The sequence below is a fragment of the Alnus glutinosa genome, chromosome 4 (genome assembly GCF_958979055.1).
Source record: "Alnus glutinosa chromosome 4, dhAlnGlut1.1, whole genome shotgun sequence".
In the NCBI taxonomy this organism is placed as follows: domain Eukaryota; kingdom Viridiplantae; phylum Streptophyta; class Magnoliopsida; order Fagales; family Betulaceae; genus Alnus; species Alnus glutinosa.
Genome location: NC_084889.1, coordinates 4,020,810 through 4,040,436, shown reverse-complemented (window position 1 = coordinate 4,040,436; position 19,627 = coordinate 4,020,810). Strand labels below are relative to the sequence as shown.

At 35.0% G+C, this 19,627-nt stretch overlaps 2 protein-coding genes across 3 annotated transcripts; both read left to right on the top strand.

Moving 5' to 3' along the window:
• The first annotated feature begins 6,999 nt into the window (after window positions 1-6,999).
• LOC133867072 (uncharacterized) lies at window positions 7,000-10,913 on the top strand. Of its 2 annotated transcripts, none has more exons than XM_062303752.1 (6): window positions 7,000-7,479; window positions 9,135-9,261; window positions 9,786-9,925; window positions 10,077-10,136; window positions 10,248-10,316; window positions 10,511-10,913. In XM_062303752.1, exons 1-6 carry the CDS (start codon window positions 7,279-7,281, stop codon window positions 10,580-10,582), a joined length of 669 nt encoding a protein of 222 aa, XP_062159736.1. In that variant the 5' UTR covers window positions 7,000-7,278; the 3' UTR covers window positions 10,583-10,913. The 2 variants fall into 2 exon arrangements, with proteins under 2 accessions (XP_062159736.1, XP_062159735.1); XM_062303751.1 differs by having other exon boundaries at window positions 7,001-7,479; window positions 10,074-10,136.
• A 3,767-nt stretch (window positions 10,914-14,680) lies between these two features.
• On the top strand, window positions 14,681-15,142 carry LOC133865687 (sulfated surface glycoprotein 185-like). The gene has a single exon (XM_062302116.1). It carries the CDS (start codon window positions 14,681-14,683, stop codon window positions 15,140-15,142), a length of 462 nt encoding a protein of 153 aa, XP_062158100.1.
• Window positions 15,143-19,627: the final 4,485 nt, after the last annotated feature.

Here is a 19,627-nt window from a genome sequence, read left to right as displayed (position 1 = left end):
TGTTTTATGAAAGTTTAACTTTCCTTAAAAATTAAAAAAAATTTGTTAGATTTTTTTTTTTATTATAAGATTCATGTCACATTCTCTATTTAAAATGGAAATTAGAATTAGAAGTGCAGGTAAAAATTAAATTAGATATCAGTCTAATAAACAAAAATTGTGTGCAATATAAAACGACATAGTAAAGGCAATAGGTTCGGATTTTCAGCCCTTAGAGCACTCACAATGAATTTTGTAAATTTTTATCTACAATAGCTAATGAAAATCCACTTTTGCTAGTTTAGTTAACCACTTCTCAACACCTTCCTCTATAAACTTATCTAAATTTCTTCTCTATTTATTAAAATAATCAATTTTTATTTTTATTCATTTTAATTAAAATCTCATATTTAGGGGTGGGCAAATTATCCACCTACCGCATGCCGACCGCTTACCGAACCGAAGCGTCATCGACCGCCTAATTTCGGTTCGATAGTCGGTATAAAACTTTGTTCCGAAAGCTGGTTCGGTAACCGAACTTCCATTTAAGCGGTAACTGAACTAAACCGCCTTTTATTCCAACCGATTAACTGAACCAACATAAAACGAAACGATGTCGTTTTAGTAAGAACGAAACCTTTTATTTATTTATTTATTTTTATTTTATTTTATTTCTTTCTTCTTCTTCTTCTTCTTTTTTTTTTTTTTTTTTTTTCTCCATTTGAAACAAAAAAAAAAAATCAAAACGACGTTGTTTCATTACCCATGTTAACCGATTTAACCGACCGCCTATTAACCGCTTAACCAAAATAAATTCACTGGTTGCATTCTGATAAAAGTCGGTTAATCGACTGAATTAACGGCCTTAATTGCCTACCGAACCAATGCCCACCCCTACTCATCTTTACCAAAAACACCAAATAAAATACATCACCCTCCTAGAAAACTTCGACACAACCGGCAACCATCACCACCGCACCAGAAACCTTCAGAAGATCGGCAACCCAAACCCATACGCCCAAACTCATAAACTTCCATAAAATCAACAACCTGTACCCATCATTCCAAATCCCAATATTGCAGTCCACGAACCGAATGCCGACCGCTTACCGAACCGCCATCGACCGCCTACCGACTAATTTCGGTTCGATAGTCGGTATAAAATTTTGTTCCAAAAGCTGGTTCGGTAATCGAACTGCCTTTTAAGCGGTAACTGAACTAAACCGCCTTTTATTCAAACCGATTAACTGAACCAACATAAAACGAAACGACGTCGTTTTAGTAAGAACGAAATGTTTTTTATTTATTTATTTATTTCTTCTTCTTCTTCTTTTTCCCTCCATTTGAAACAAAAAAAATCAAAACGACGTTGTTTCATTACCTATGCTAACCGATTTAACTGACCGCCTATTAACTACTTAACCAAAATAATTTTACCGGCTGCATTCCGACAAAAGTCGGTTAATCGACCGAATTAACCGCCTTAATTGCCTACCGAACCGATGCTCACCCCTACTCATCTTTACCAAAAACACCAAATAAAATACATCACCCTCCTATAAACTTCTACACAACCGGCAACCATCACCACCGCACCAGAAACCTTCAGAAGATCGGCAACCCAAACCCATACTCCCAAACTCATAAACTTCCATAAAATCGACAACCCGTACCCATCATTCCAAATCCCAATCTTGCAGTCCACAAGCCGAATGCCGACCGCTTATCGAACCGAACCGAACCGAACCACCATTGATCGCCTACCGACTAATTTCGGTTCGATAGTCGGTATAAAATTGTGTTCCGAAAGCTGGTTCGGTAATCGAACTGCCTTTTAAGCGGTAACTGAACTAAACCGCCTTTTATTCTAACCGATTAACTGAACCAACATAAAACGAAACGACGTCGTTTTAGTAAAAATGAAACGTTTTTTTATTTATTTCTTCTTCTTCTTTTTTTTTTTTTCCCCTCCATTTGAAACAAAAAAAATCAAAACGACATTGTTTCATTACCCATGTTAACCGATTTAACCGACCGCCTATTAACCGCTTAACCAAAATAAATTCACCGGCTGCATTCCGACAAAAGTCGGTTAATCGACCGAATTAACCGCCTTAATTGCCTACCGAACCGATGCCCACCCCTACTCATCTTTACCAAAAACACCAAATAAAATACATCACCCTCCTAGAAACTTCTACACAACCGACAACCATCACCACCGCACCAGAAACATTCAGAAGATCGGCAACCCAAACCCATACTCCCAAACTCATAAACTTCCATAAAATCGACAACCCGTTCCCATCATTCAAAATCCCAATCTTGCAGTCTACAAGCCGAATGCCGACCGCTTACCGAACCGAATCGCCATCAACCGCCTACCGACTAATTTCGGTTCGATAGTCGGTATAAAATTTTGTTCCGAAAGCTGGTTCGGTAATCGAACCGCCTTTTAAACGGTAACTAAACTAAACCGCCTTTTATTCAAACCGATTAACTGAACCAACAAAAAACGAAACGACGTCGTTTTAGTAAGAACGAAACGTTTTTTTTTTTTTTTTTTCTTTCTTTCTTTCTTCTTCTTCTTCTTTCTTTTTTTTTTTCCCCTCAATTTTTTTTAAAAATTAAAACGACGTTGTTTCATTACCCATGTTAATCGACCGCCTATTAACCGCTTAACCAAAATAAATTCACCGGCTGCATTCCGACAAAAGTCGGTTAATCGACCAAATTAACCGCCTTAATCGCCTACCGAACCGATGCCCAACCCTACTCATCTTTATCAAAAACACCAAATAAAATACATCACCCTCCTAGAAACTTCTACACAACCGGCAACTATCACCACCGCACTAGAAACCTTCAGAAGATTGGCAACCCAAACCCGTACGTCCAAACTCATAAACTTCCATAAAATCGACAACCCGTACCCATCATTCCAAATCCCAATCTTGCAGTCCATGACGTCGCTGGGTTTCACGACGAGTCTGCGGATCAATTGGACCAGGCTGGCGAGGACCATGAGGAGGACGAAGTTCTTGGCGAAGACTCTGAACACGGTGACCCACGGGTTTCTTCACTTGTTGGACTGCCAAGTCCTTCGACGATCTCTCGCCACGTGTCGAGTGGTGGCTTAGATCCTTGTCGTTGAAGTTGGTGCTTGTGTCTTTGTCGCCGGTGGGGCTAGGTTGGGGAAGCCAAGCTTCGTTGACGACGAGCGATTCGACGTTGGGGGTCCTCTTCTCGGTCGCCACCATACCCATCCTCCAAGCAAGACCGACTGAGAGAGAGAACGCCGGAGAAGATGAACTCTGAGCGAGCGAGAGAGAGAGAGAGAGAGAGGGAAGAAACTCTGAGAGAGTGAGAGAAAGAAAGATTAAAATATCAACCTATTTGTGCATAATGTAACGTCAAATGTGGAGTTACAATGTGCACAAGTGGAAAAGAAAACTAAAATAAGTTTTAAGAAGATAAGTCGATGGAGGTGAGCTTTTCTTATTTCTTACGCTATTATAGCTAAATGGAGAAAGTAACGAATCCGCTTAGATTGCTTTTAGTTGTTGGAATTGTTATGCAATAAATGTAAAAGTTCTTACGGAATTCCCTAATTGGAACTACCGTATTTATTGTCTAAATTACTTGGGACAACAAAAATGATGAAATTCGCTATCAAGGCAGTAACGTAATTCACAAGGAATCGAGGACTAAGGTCCTCTTTCACTAATCCCCATATAAAGACAAAGACAAAGACGGTGAAAGGAGATATACAAATTAATTAGCCGAAAAAACAAGCCTAGAATAGCAACAAACTGCAGACTTTAGTCAAACTTAGGCTACAAACATCAAATAATACTGTTTGATTAAATGCATTATTCATACTTTTTCCTTACTTTTATAGCCCATGTAACACTGCTGCGCTGCTCCATAGAGTAGGGTGGGTGGTCCACGTTTCAGATCACTCGCACCGCTGCCTATGAAAAATTATTGATTGATCTACGGCTGAGATGAACTGGTGGATGAACATCATCTTCCTGTGCTGTCCACCAGATACACTCCCACTATTCTTTTGTTTTTGTTTTTTTTTAATTTCTCTTTTCGTCCCTATCCTTTCGCTTTATGCCGAGGAGTCCAAAAGGTTTTAAAGTTCCACCCCCCCCCCCCCCCCCCCCCTCTCCCCCTCTTTCAACTTTATGATCATTACACATGTTGCGTGAACATGTCTGCTTTTCCTACGACCACTGTTGCTGCTGAGGATATCCAGAATCCAACGGCTACGCTGTCGCCAGAATGATTTAACGGCAGTCATGCTGCTCAGCCCAGATCCACGGCTCGTGTTGCTCGGGTGTGGCGGGAAAAAATTGTGCGTGAAAAAAATTTAATTAAAGATTTTTGTTTTTTTTTGGGGGGTACGGGGTATCCCATGTTGGATAAGACAACACCGACGGCAGGTAGAGCCTCACTACACGTGGGGCCCTTGGATGAATTTCGGGTGTCCGTTACGTTCCCCCTCTACGTTACTTTACACTTTCCTTAATTTGTTTTTTTGTGCATTCCCGAGCTAAATTACCAACCAGCCACTTCTCTTCAGTGTTTTGTTTTTATTTATGTGTTAACTAATCAAAACAAGATATGTGCACCATGCTGTTAACTTTAAGATTAAGTTAAGGAGATACGATTTTTTCTCACTCCATGATATGGCTTTTTTTTAAAAAAAAAAAAATTAAAAATTAAAAATTTATTCAACAAAAATTCACAAAATCATGTTAATGGGTTGGGATATGATTTTATGTTTTTTATTTAAAAATTAAAAAAAAAGACAATAATTATGTCTTTGGATGATAAAATATTATTTCTCTAATTTAAGATTTAGAGAAAAAGAAATAATGCATATTATAGAATAGTCCATCTCATCCTTATTTTAATTGATTGATGTCTTTGTGAGTATCGGTCCTTAATTTTGTTTTTCTTTTAATAATAACATATTTAATGGCCGATAGACTCGATCATATCAATTAAATATGATGAGAGTATAGTGTATAAAATTATTTTAATTCTATACAAGGTAAGGTGTGCTCGAGAATAAATTTCAATTTCAAGGTAATGGGCTCTCAAACTCAAGGTTGATATAATAATGCCAGTCTCATTAGCAATACTATAGGCAAGTCATGCCCAATCAGGTCTAGACAACAGGCTTACCAATCCTGATAAAAACATCTTTAAAATATTATATCATAGAAAGCTGATTGATGTACAACTATTATGTAGGAGTTTTTTCTATATGTCATAACTAGGCCATATGTTCTCAATGCCGTGATTTTCTCAGGCAAAAATTTTAACAAGCGGAGTCCAACTAATTTTTCTTTGAAACTATTAGAGATTTTTTTTTAAACAAAAAAAAAAAAAATTATTAAAAAAATAAATAATTAAGCAAATTTGGAAATGACCTTTTTTTTCTTTTGTTGAAATATGTATTTGAAAATGTCGACTTTATAGATAGTTTATATGGGAATTTATATGTGAAAACAAAATCGTATTTAAAAGCTTATTTTTAGTGACGGACAAAATTTTCTTCTAAAATTGATTGGATGAGCACGTCTAACAAAATGTCATGTATTTCTTAAGCATATGAAGTCTTTGTCCGCTAGTGACTATATGTTGATTTTTATTTTGAAAAAAGTAAAGTAAAAACCAATCATATAATTCACAATTGATCATATTTTTTGACGTACCAAACTAGCGTTACTAGATTTTTTTGGGCCTCATTTTGTTTTATCATAAATTTTTTTAATATAAAATTTAAAAGCTTTCGACTTCAAACATAAAGCCTAATATCGTAACCCAAGAATTCTGTAATCAAATGCTATTTAGGTTTTAGAGAGAGAAAAAAGGATTGAAAATCTCCTACAATTCTCACAAATTTTCCTTTCAAACATTGACATAAGGTTTCAGTCATGACAAATTTTTGCAATAATATTATTCATAAATCTGATTTATTTTCTTAATTAACAAAAAAGGGTTAGGATTAGGAGAATTGTAATTTGTGGGTCTCTGTAATTTTATGCAAGGGATCTTTATCCGAGAAGAAGACCCCTCCCATTGTTTATAAGATATATTCAATTTACTTACCAAATAATAAAGAAAAAAGAAAAAAGAAGAAGATATATTCAATAAGCCTCAACAAAAAAATAATAATTCAAAACACTATTTTAACTTCAACTTGAATAGTTTAATTAAGAAATTCACGTGTTAAGGTTAGAAAAACGCAGCAATTCCACATTATTTAAATGACAAACATTAGAAAAACGCAGCAACTCAACTTGATAATTTAATTAAAAAGTTTCACATTTTTTTATGCATCCCAAATACATTATTTTTTATGAGTAATTTTATTTTTCACACTCAAGTCATGCATTAGTCAAAATGACATATTTTAAAAGATTTTTCATTTTAGCTACTTGAAAAAATAAAAATAAAAATCACTTAAAATAAGTTTTATTAGTTAATATGATAAATAAGTGTAAAGAATCACATTAACTTCTTTTTTTTTTTTTTTTATATTTGTTAATGTGTTTTGAAGATGTTTTTTTTTTAATTTTTTTTTTTATATAATATAAAGGAAAAAATATTTTTATATTTTAAAGAGTTTTTTTGTTTTTAATTTGAATTGTTTATTAAAATTTCTATTAATTTTAATTTGAATTGTTTATTAAAATTTCCAAATTTTTTGAAACCACTCGTTGGAGGTTTGCCTATTTGAGTATTTGCATTTGAAAACAAAGACGATGGCATAGTGGTCATTTCGCCCACTATGCCCCATTACAACTAGTCAAACGGTCAACCCCCAGTAAGAGCCCCTAAAGGCCCAAACCGCTAGTGGTATGTAGAGTCATGCCGCAACCTAAGCGCCCTCGAAGTGCATGATTAACGAGCCCTCTTTTGTTAGATACGTGGCGCTCTCCCATTAGCCTGTTTCGCGTCTCCGGGATTCATAGCAACACACCAATAAACAATACGAGTCACTCTCACCCTCTCCCCCTCTCTCTCTCTCCCCCCTCTCTCTCTCTCTCACACACACACACACACACACAAAACACACTCTGCTTTCTCTCTCTAACTCTGTGTTTTTCCTCTCCGGAGAAGCCCAAATTTCTCTTCCATTTCTCTCGCTTTTGCCTCCGAAACCCACGAATACGTGATGAGCATTGCATGATCTTTCTACTATGTGTGGTTTCGAGCTCTGATTCCTGAGTTTTCACGGAGTTTGTCGCTCGCGAAACTCACTGAATCCGACCAGAAATGCTCGAGGCGGTTGAGAGTTCGATCAATGGCGGGTTTTCGCAGTTGCAGAGCTGTGGGGACAGTAGCGAAGAGGAGCTCTCAGTGCTGCCTCGTCACACCAAGGTCGTGGTGACTGGGAATAACCGGACCAAATCGGTGCTTGTGGGTCTTCAAGGTGTGGTCAAGAAGGCCGTTGGCCTAGGCGGGTGGCATTGGCTGGTAATTGGCTTGGTCAATTTGAGTTTGGGGAAATGGGTTGGGTTTGTTTTGGGTTTTCCGGGATAAATTTTGGTTTGTAATGTGTTTGTTTGCAAATTTGGGATTTGAATTTTGTGTGTTGGGACGTTTGATTGGAATTGTTACAGCAATGTGGGTCAATTTGATTTTTTACAACGTTTTTTGGTAATGTTGGTTACTTGTATGCCTCATTGACTCTGTTCATTGATAGTCTTCAAGTTTGAATTCACCATTGTGCAGATATTAGTACATTTTTTGTTTGTTCCAGCATGTAGTTTTTTATACAAAATTTCAAATTTTGGTGCTCTATGTATAATTTTGGTGAGTATTAAGATGATATATGAGGATACAAAGTTTAAAATGTTAACTTTTGGATAAGGGTTTGATTGCATGCTTGGTTTTATCAATGGATCTGCTGATCTGATAGGTTTTCCATACGTGTGGTTTCGAATTGCCTTATTGGCATGGCTTTGTAATTTTTTGGGTGTATATTTCTTAGATTTTAATTTCCATTTTTATAGTGCAAGCATTGGGATTTTTCCGTTAAATTTGGGTTGATTAGCAGTTTTGCATGATTGGCTTATGGGTAAGGATCTTTCTCGGATTGTTAGGATTGCTTGGACTGAAAATGGTTAGCACTTAACGGTTTATTTTTTCTTTTCTTGGATGTTGGTATTTACTTTTGACTGCGTGATTGAATTGCTTGAAATAATTGTGTGTTTATGCTTGAGCTTCATATGCTCAGCAATTATTAAAATTTAAATAATCTTGAACTTGCTTATCCTGGAAATAATTGTATGTTTATTTTTTTATTTTTGGAAAGATAGTCCGGTTGTTTTCTTATTTACTTCTATATTTAGTGGATAATGTCATTTTTAAGCGCTATTGTGTTGTTGTGAACTGAAGTTCTGTGTTCCTTTTCGTCTGGGATATGTAATTTTAATTGGATTTTCTTGTTTCTAATTACTTTGAATCCGCTGTTGATTTTACTGTGCCCGGGTTAAAATGAGAAAGTATTTTGGATTGCTGTGGTTAAATTTGTTTCGCATGTTATCATCTCCTTTCTTCTCCCATTTTTATTCTTGTCTTCAATATTTATAAGCTCTTATTTTAAGTTCTTCAATTCTTTTCTTGAACACTGTTTTACTTTATTTAATCCTAAAATTGAAAAGGTTTTGAAATAAGGTGGGCTTTGCCAGAGTACCAGGATAGAAATTAATTGATGGTTAATTTGATGGAAGTATTTGCAGAGAAGGATTTAGATTTCAGCTTTTAGTTTAAATGGCTTTAATTAAGTATTAAAAGGTACATAATTTTTCTATGGATGAAATTCACGGAGTGCTTTTAAGCCTTATTAATTCTGTAATTCAAATATCTTAAAAAAAAAAAAAAAAAATCTGTAATTCAAATGCTTCTTCTTCTATTTATTTATTTATTTTTAATAATTTGATTTGAATTGGATTTGATCCTTTCTTGCACCTTTTATTTTCTTCCTGTGCACTGCAAGTTTTCTGGGTTTCTTTTTTGTTCTTGTCATACATTATGACATGAGGCATTTATTTTGGTCTTGACAATGGTGCTTTTCTTTGTTTTATGTTCTAAGCCTTGACAATGGTACTTGATTGTGCAATTTGCAGGTTCTCACAAATGGCATAGAAGTAAAGCTTCAGAGGAATGCCCTGAGTGTGATTGAAGCTCCTACTGGTAACGAGGAAGATGATGACCTTGAATTTGAGCATATTCCATGGAATGGTTCAGATATGGGTGAGTTTCGTTAATGAATTCTATGTGATAAGTGTGCTGTTGTCACCAAATTTTGTAACACGACACTTGAGAATTGTTTGGAAAGCTACAGAGATTATGAGAACATGGGTTTTGCAAAACCATGATTTTCTTCTTCATGTGTTGATCTGGAATCTGAAGGATAATTTCTTTTGAATGGCAGTCTGAATATAGATTCATGATCATGTGAAGCTATATTTTACTGGTTGTAATAACCAAGTAGTGAATGCCACTGCCCATGTTGAATCCATCATGCCTGTGACCTTGGGTAGGGGGGAACCCTGATCTTTTATGTTCTACTTGATTATTTGCTTGGGCCTCTGTAATTTTGGGTTTGGAACAGAATGTTTTCTAGAGGAAAGTGATTTGAGGTTGGTACATAGGATCCATTCTGTCTTCGACTTTTACTTTTACTATTTCCTAAAGCTTTGTTGTCTTATTTCTTTATCTTTTTATTGGACCCTCAACACTTTTTGATTGTGGTACTGCTATTTCTGATTTCCCAGGATCTGATGACACCCAAAAGTCCCACAGATCGAGGCATAGAATGCACAAATCATCCGTGTCATCTCATAGGACTATGAGCAGATCTCTCTCTTGTGACTCGCAGTCTAAGGGGTCTGTTTCTACTCCTCGTGGGTCCTTGGTATGTAACCTTTACTGTTTTATGTTTACCCTTTCCTACTCTCTTAAGGCTATCTAGCTTTCATGCGGTAAAAGGTGAAAAATGTTTTTGGGGTTTATTATTAAACTTATTTACTGTTTAGTTCTCTACTAAAACATCTTCTTTGCAGAAGGTTGACTTAAGCAAACTGGAGATGGCTGCTTTGTGGAGATATTGGCGACACTTTAACCTTGTGAGTTTGTCTAATAGGACTACAGGAGAAAGTTAATTATTGATCTTTTGCCACTATTCAGTCACCTTTTTTTTTTTTTTTTCCCGGTGTACTAACATATTGGATTGCTAGGTGGATGCTATCCCCAACCCATCAAAAGAGCAACTGGTTGATGTTGTTCAGAGGCATTTCATGTCGCAGGTACTTGCAAAACTGGTTGCCGCTCCCTTTTTTGTGTACTAACATATTGGTTTACTAGGTGTTGCACTTACATTGTTAGGGTCAGCAGCTTTTTAACACTAGATAGCATTATTCTGTTATGAAAAATGAAAAATCCTTTTTTTTTTTTTTTTTTTTTTTTTTTTTTTTTTTTTTTTTTTTTTCTGTTGGTGAAGCAAATGGACGAGTTGCAGGTCATTTTGGGGTTTGTTCAGGCTGCAAAGAGATTGAAGACTGTGTGCAAATGATCTGGAGAGAAATGGAGAGATCATTGAACTTGGTTGTCTATGCTAACCGATACTGGTACCTAAAATGTCCACTTCCCTCTGCAATGATGTCTGTAACATATTTATCTGTGGCTTGTTTATGTCTATCGTCTTCGGTTACTAGGTTAGTATTACTTTATAGAGGTTCTTACTTTTTGGTAGTGTAGTTATGTAGATATATGTAAGCTCGTGACCAGACCTCTCTAAAGAAAGTCCCTTGTGGCTTTCTTTCCAAACTTGGTTGAATGTATTCCTGACTTGAGGAAGTGGGGTTTTAAAATGTATATATTTGTTATTAATTTGCATCCTTTAATTGGTGATTCGAAGTGGTGGTGAATTTGAATTTCTTCCACCATTAGGAGCCCCATGAGATTTCATTAGCTACTTGGGCAGGTGAGCTCTATGCAGGGGTGCTCTCACAGTTGTTTGAATTGTTAGCAACTTGAGCAGTAAAATTGCTGGGAGTTTCTATCCACGTGGTGCTACAACAAATTGCTGAAAATCCGGATCCCAACACATGGTCTCGTTTTCTGTTTTCCCTGTGCGATTAATGGAATTTATGGCTCAATGCGATTGAGCCATGTCCATATCTCATGATTTCCACATTGTTGCTACTATGCCCTCAAAATCTCTTTAGGTATTGTCTACTGGGGATTATATGCATGTTAATTAGGTTATGTTTGGTACGTGGAACGACACTTTTTTTTTTTTTAAAAAAAAAGAATCGCTTTTATCAAAAAAGTGAAAGAATGCGGAATAGAAGTTTTGGTATTAAAGTTTATGAATAACCATTTCTATCGCATATAAGGGAATGACTATTTTATTTTAATTTTTTTAATAAAAATTATTTATTTTTCTAATGGAATAGCGATTTTGTATACTACATCTAATCGTAAGTTAATAATTGAAGAACAATGTTATATTTAAATTTGAAGTTTAAGTTAAAAAGTAAAATAAAATAAAATAAAATTGAAAAACAAAGTTATTTTTAAATTGAATTGGAGGAATTTTAAGCTGTTGTTAGAATTACATACTTTAAAGATAAATATTAATTTAATATACTTTATACTTTTTTTAATTTAATTTAAAGAAAAACTTTATCCATGTGACTGATTATATTATTATTGTCCTGGCAAGTTTGGATGGGTTGTTGAGAAGGGACGCATACCGGACAGAATTTAACGTGATGCTGCACTTGCTTGCTTTGCGTTGTAGGGTAAGATAAGATCCATCTTATTCAATACCATCCTGAAAGTCAATATTGGGAGATTTTTTAGCATAAAAATGGGACCCGCTTATTTAAGTTTTATTGATCTATCGGACGGACCCATGCCTCTTCTACATCCCAATGGGTAAAATAATAGAAATATAAAAACAGAAACGGGTAAGAAAAGTAAGGTCAAATTCCTCATTACAGGGTCGTTGTTCCCACCGGTCAAAGGGCTAAATAGCCTAAATTGAAAGCAAGTTCCGATGGATCCATCATCTTCTAATAATAATAATTTCCCCTTTTTTATCGCTCAAAACAGAAAAAAAAAACAAACTCGTCTCTATTATTTTATTGCATTTAACGGTATATTCACGTCATTTATTTTTTTTAAATAATGTGATGAGGTCATGTACGGTTAAATGTAACAAAATAAAATTTAAACTTTCAGTTGAAAATTTATTGCAGCATGGTGCATTACTATCAGAAAAGCATAAGCCACTCTCCAATCTTCATTTTGTGCTAAAGATGACTTTCTTACAAGGGGAAGAGTAGATGCTCCATTACGGGTCTAATGTGAATACAATTTCAATGCCCGTTGAACTGATATGTGTTTAAAATATTTGTTATTTTAATAGACTAAATTAGAGAAAATTATTCCAATCTGATTTAGAAGACAACTTAGCCCGCACCTCCTATGCTAACTTCATAGATTAGAGTTAAATTAGACCCTAAAAAAGCCAAGTACTAAAGAAAATGTAAAATCAGGTTTTATGGCTATTTATCATTTTTGCTTACCATGAAAAATGGTTTTCAGCCAATTTTTATACCCCAAAGAGTTATTTTGAATTAATTCCCGCCAAGCAAAAAGAAAAGAAAATAGAAAATTGAGTTTAAAAGCACGCTGCAGTACTGCACGCCCAAAAAGTTGGAGGTTGAGTTTGTTGCAGTGGGAGAGAGCAGTGTCATCTTTTGAAATTAGAACACCTTTTTTCCAGAATTTTATTTTATTTTATTTTTCTTGACAAAAAACACCGTAAATGGGACCATGCATCCTCTCGGCCTATAATTTGGTTTCAGCTTTTAGGCTTTTAGCTACCAATCCATTAAGGCATTAACCATACCTTAAATAATGAGTTGCCATCGATCTAACATTATTTTGGTGAGTCACACAATCTTGAGTGGGGGCTAAGGATAGATTACATTATTTGGGTTGGACTCATGATAGATTAGGTTAATCTTTAGTGGTGGTGGTTGCGGGGCTTCAAGGTAATTCTCTTGTGGATGGGCAAGTAGTAGGGTGAGGGTTTGACTCATACAATGAGAATTTTCAAACGTGATTAGTATTAGTCGTCTTGAATCTTGCTGATGTCCTAATGGAGTTGGGATAGGCTATGGCTCAATCGGACTTAAGGGAGTGCTTGTGGTTCTCTTCATCTAGGCTCCTCTTGTGGGGTTCCCAGTGGGCAAGAAGATAGATTAGGTATTAGGCTCCCACTCCCATGTAACTTTTAAAATTATTATTAAATTTGGAATAAATCACTATTTGATTTTGATCCAATGATGATTTTAAAAGCCACTTTAAAAAGTATGAGAATTAGAGTGTGTGTGTGTGTGAACATTGCTCATTTATTTTTTGATACATTCACTAGAATAAATATATCTCAAAATGGGTCTCCACGGTCTCTAAGCCTATCTATTTGGGCTAAGTCAATAGTTTACCCTAGCATAGAATTGAGATTGTTACAATTGGATTTTATACTCATTGTTTGAACGCTGTTAAAATTTATAACGACTTTAGATTTGGATTATTTTTAAGGGTACTACAAGTTTTTTTATAAACTGATATGATAGTTTATAATTGGTGATCGAAATGATTAAGCAAAAAATTAAACTTGTCAAATATTTAGTTAATTAATAGCCGACTTATCAACCATCTACTCTTAATCATTTCATCAATTATAGATCGTCATAAATTTATAATAAAAGAAATATATTAAAAATTGTAGTACCTACCCAAACATACATTCTCCCGTTCCAATCACCATTCGGTGCTAACATGGCTTTGTTATAACGACGAAAAAAGAATGCTACTACGACATTCGTATAACGACAAAAACAAGATAGTAGCACATCCGTATGTATATCCATCTTTATGCTAACTTTATTTGATAAAGTCAATGTAGAACATCCGATGCTAATTAAGTACGTGTTACAGGGAGTGTGTTGTATTTGTAGGTTTTTTTTTTTTTTTTTTTTTAAATATATATTACATTTGTTTATTTTGAGAAATTGCAATTGGTGTAAACCATTACTTATTAAAAACCATTTAAATTTTTTTAAAAAAATGTTGGTGTGACCATCTTCAATAGAGTAGAGGGGCGGCCATACGCTATTCTAACAACATTAAGATGATTGCGCAGAAACTTTGACCGTCATAAGGTTGGTTGTGTGACTAGTCTGATCTAATCAGTCACTTTGATTAAGACAAGGGTCACCAGAAAACTAATCACCCTAATATTTTTAAAAATAATTTTTTTAAAAACAAATTAGCCTTTATCTCAATAAAAAAGAAATAGACCGACAGAACATGGCCTTAATTCCCGCCAGGCCAAAAGGAAAGAAACCAGACAGGCGGACCAAAAAAGTTGGAGGTGGTTGGATTCGAAGGAATCTTTAAAAAAATTGGAAACCTTTTCTACAAGTTTGTCTTCCCGTTGACAAAACACCCAAACACTGTACGTGCCATGTGGCTCTGTCTCTGCTTTCTTTCTGCCTTGTACACTTCCCTATAAACTCACTTCAGTTCCATCCTCTTATACACTTAGCCTATAAATTGGCTTTCAAAGCGATTGCCCCAACTACCAAATACAATGAGTACTGTGTTACTTCTACTTCTGTTTCTCTTCAACTCATGCAAGTTTCTCTATTCATACCCCAGCCCCAGCCCCAGCCCATGTCACCACATCTCTCCTCCTCAATCCCCACACAATGGCAATCGCCACCGCCACCAAAGGAGTCCACCGCAGCCACTCTCACCAGAATGGTTCTACTTCTACTCGCCCCCACCTCCTAGTACTCCTCCATACTCTCCTCGCCATTTACAGCCGTCGATTCCACCAAGACGACCGCCGGCACCACCACACCCACCACCACTTGTGTCAGAGTTTAAGCCGCCACCTCCGCATTTTATGCCCCATGTAGTTCCGCGACCTCCCCGGCCACCAGCATGGTTCTACTTCTACTCACCCCCGCCGCCTAGTCCTCCATCCTCTCCTAAATACTCACGGCCTTCGTATCCACCGCCACTTCCACCTAGGCGTCGGTTGTCATGATTGAGTCCACAAAGGGTGATTCACGTACGCAAGAGAAGAACAATCAATTGGATGTTTGCACGCGCACTTTCTTTTTCGTTTTTCTTTTTTTAGTTATTGTTTTAGTCGAACAGAGAAATTAAACGTTGGAAAAAATTTACTACATGCATTTTTAATTAGAGTGTTGTAAGGGTTAAAGCCATAGCAATACACGTTACACTTATTATGTTTAATAGTGAACTCTTATGTGACAGTTTACGTTATATTTACAAACTGGCGTGTCAATTTACCTGATACTCATATATTACTTTAAGCATTTTCATTTTAAATTACACCAAATCCTCGTGTTATCTATCATATAGTTTGTTTTTCTAGCCGAAAAAAAAAGTCAAAAAAAATGGACAAAAAACACGTGTCACTCGTCATCTACAAATGAAGTGGCTTTTAAAATCATCATTTAATCAAAATTAAATAGTAATCAATTACAAGATCAATAGTAATTTTAAAAAACACTTCATTTTTTAAGAGACACAAGAATGATGTAAGGACTTGTAGCATTACTCCATTTACTCAGTCATGGGCAAAATGGTCCTAAAAATTGGCATGTCATTTACCGACCAGGACTTTTATCACCAACACTGTTTGAGCACAGTAGGCCCAGTAAGAAGAAAATTATAATTAATGGTTTTATGGACTTTTATCACCAAAGTCCAAAGCTCTTTTTGTTTGTGGTCCTCCATGCTTCCCTTGTTCGGGTCGTATCTTTGTTAATTGGGCCAGGCCTTTCCCAAAAACTCCTAGTTTTAAGGCAGGGGACCCATTCTGGACTACAAAAAGTCAGGGCTGAACTCTATAGTTGACATGGTATGGCCAGTTAAGATACTCTAAACATGAACCCTATGTCCTACAAGTTTATGAGATGGTTCGAGATCAAAACAAATAATTAGACAACTCTATTTTTCGATTGTTGCTTTCAAGTTGATTTCGCAGGCTAAACGTACATTTTAAAAAAAATTGTAAAAAGTGTCCCGTTTAAGAATACTTTTGAAACAAATAGCTGTTTGAAAACATGGAAAAGTCTATATTTTCAAACAAGGAGAAAGGCCAAATCGTGATTTTCTCTAAAGTTTGACAGCGTTTTGAAATTATTACTTTTTAAATCGGACGTTTTAAAGTCGTTAAACCAAACGTACACTTAAGTATAAGGTGAGCTAATTAAGGTATCAAAACGTGATCTTAACACACTTTTGACAAAATTCTTGTAACATCCAACTCAATCCTGAAAATTGAATTATTGATTGAAGAAGAAAGAGCTAGTACCGTAACCCAACATGTATAAAAAAATTTAAAGACGTAACGGCTAGTGATTGCTTCATCATTTTGAACTCCTAGAGTTTCATTTTATCTTCTTTAAGCTCCCCCTTTCAGCCATGAAAAGTTGTGTGGTACATATTTGTCAGACTCTTTCCACCTAGAAATATTGCTAGCTTTCTTCTCCACCATTATCATTCGTCCATTGTCGTTACCTTTGGCAAACTCTCCATGATTGAGTCCGTGATGTCATTTTACTGATCAGCTTCTTCCAGTCAAAGATTCAAGGTAGATTCCACTAGGTGGGATGCCTTTATGTTAAATGAATCAGCCACTAGGAGCTGTCTGTCATGGCTTCCTTGTCTATTATGCTTTTTAGTGTTGAATTACAGAAAAAAAAAAAAAAAAAAGCCAATTAATAACCAGGTGCTGTTTTGATATTAATGAAAGGAGATATTTTGGTTAAAGCTTTTGCAATATTTCTCAGTAGTCAATAAAGGCATCTTTTCCTCACACATGGGCTAATGGAGCTTCAGTTCCACATTGTAACGTTATAATATAAGAAGTTAGCCCTACGTATCCACTAATATTTCGAAAAAGTTCTGCAACTGAAGAAAGAAAAGATAAAGGGCTGGCCATCGCCATTCCCGTCCAACCATTTTGCAAATTCATTCTCTATTTGGCTTTCTATGCAGTAGCTTTACAGCTATTCTTCCTGCTATGGAAAATGGGTTTTCCCCTAGATCGAGCTTATTGCAGTCAAATATTCAACTGAATGATCGCAGCATGCATATTAGAAAAGCCAAAAAGTGAAAGAGAAAATCAGTCAAGTTGCATGCATGATTAATATTAATTATATTTGAAAGAGGACATTTTGTGAAATTTTGTTTGATCCTTGGTAAAGGGGGAACTGAACTCTCGTTTGTATATTGGAAAATTGATGGTAATCAACATAATTGCTCGTAGGGTTGTAAAATGAAATGAGCTAGCTGTTTGTAAACAATTCGAGCTTGACTCGAGTTTCGTTCGTTTATTAAATTTGGTGAGCTTGAGCAGAAATTTAGGTTTGCTTATTAAATGAGATAAACTCTTATAAACTCGTATAACTTCATTTTATCGTTTTTTTATAGTATCATTTTAATTTTGTAATGAAAATATCGATCTAAAGTATTTTAAAAGATAAAAATGAATTATTTTCTTAATATGATATATATATATATATAAAGTTAAATTATTGTAATTGTAAGTCTTAATATAAATATGTTTATAATTTTGAACTAAACTTGGACATTGAGTTTAGTCAAATTTAACTAGATTCTATTGATTACCATATATATATATATATATATATCACTACCAAGTGAAAGTGAAACAGCATGTGAAACCATAATATAGCATTAAGTTTGTTGGTCAGACTTGATGAATTGAAAATAGCAATAGGAAAATGTTAGGAGTAATATAGCTTTTATTATAATTTTCTTACAAACTCACGTGTCAGTAGTACATATTCTAATGGTTGATGTAGTAAATGCCACGTAGACCACCACATAATTTGTAAATGAAGTGCTATGTAAAGTGTGAACAGCCAAGTGAGTCGTGACGGTTCACATTTTAGTGACTAATATGATAACAAATGCCACGTGAACTGTTGTATCAGCAATAACTATTAAAAAATTTATATTGATAAAAAATGGAAATGATATGAAAAGGAAGAATGGCTTGGCTTGAAAAATCCCTTAATCACCTCTTTCCTTTTAGAGTTTTTTTTTTTTTTTTTTTTTTTTTTTTTTTTTTTTTTTTTTTCCTTTTTGTTATTACAATAAAAATTAGAAAAGTAGTCATCAGAATGATTTGTAATAAAATTAATCGTAGTTTTTTTTTTTTAATTATACTCAACAAAAATAACATAATTTGTATGTAAATGGATGTAGTTGAGATGGTGGGAAGGATTCATGATTCATCTCGATCATGTCACTCCTTGGAACATTCTTGGCGTTGTGAGCCAAGCATATATATCAGTATAATGAGACATGAATCTATTCTCTTTCTAGGTCGTCTCAAAGCTGTTATCTACCTGATCGATCATATGAATCTAACGATGTAATAAGGGTACCTCATTTTGATTTAAAGCAAAAGATTCATAGCCTTAATTAATGGGGTTGCTGCCTCCCCAATCTTATATTGGCATCATAAAAAGAAAGTCGCATCTAACGGATGGTTATCACACATGATGCGTATCTGATCTACAGCATCTACCCAAATTGTACATGATGGACAATTTTTCTTCAAATTGTTTTTTTAAAAAAATAAAAAATAAAAAAATTAGTGTATTAAATTGATATCTGTCTATTTTTAGATGCCACATGCTATGTTAATCCTATTAAAAACACATGTGAGAATCGTAATTAAAGAGAGCATATAGCCTGAGTCATGAATACAAGTGCTAAGAACATATATCAATTTAATAGAGTGACTGAATTGAAGAAATATTTTGTGACCCAATGCGGATAAAAGTACATAACATGCATGCAGTTCGTTGACGAGGAAATTTAACGATCAATTAATGGGCTACACAAATTTAGGTGACAGAGAATTATTATAGGTTATGTTTATCCAGATGCAGACCCATTTCTAGAGATTATGATTCCCCCAAATCTAATGTCGGCATCATTTTTGTGCTACTAGTTCTAGTTGAATTAGATCTACCTCCATGGATAGCCTGATAGAGGAATGTCAGCTTTTCTTCCCCAACTTGATTAACAACAATGTCAACCACCTCCAAGAATAGATCGATGACCTTATCAGGAATCTCTTAATTATTAAAATGTGGCCCACATGCCACATACGTTTAATTAGATATAAATAAAATGGGTTCGGTAGTTTATTTTAAATAAAGAATTATTTGTTTATTTTATTTCTAGATGAGAGAAATAATCAAGAACAAGTTTTAATTGAAAGTTTATGATTTAACTTATAAATACAGAGCATGTTTATTCCATCTATAAGGCATTAGTAAGCATAAGTACGTACGTTAGAAGAAACCTCTCTTCTAAGATATTAATTCATCCTTTTGTTATTCGGTTTTTTGATCTTCTTAAGTAAACATGACAGGAAGTAATTCTAAATCTTTTAACAGGCATCACTTGAGTCCTTTTCTACTATGATTTGCCAATCCACCTCAACCTCAACCTGAAA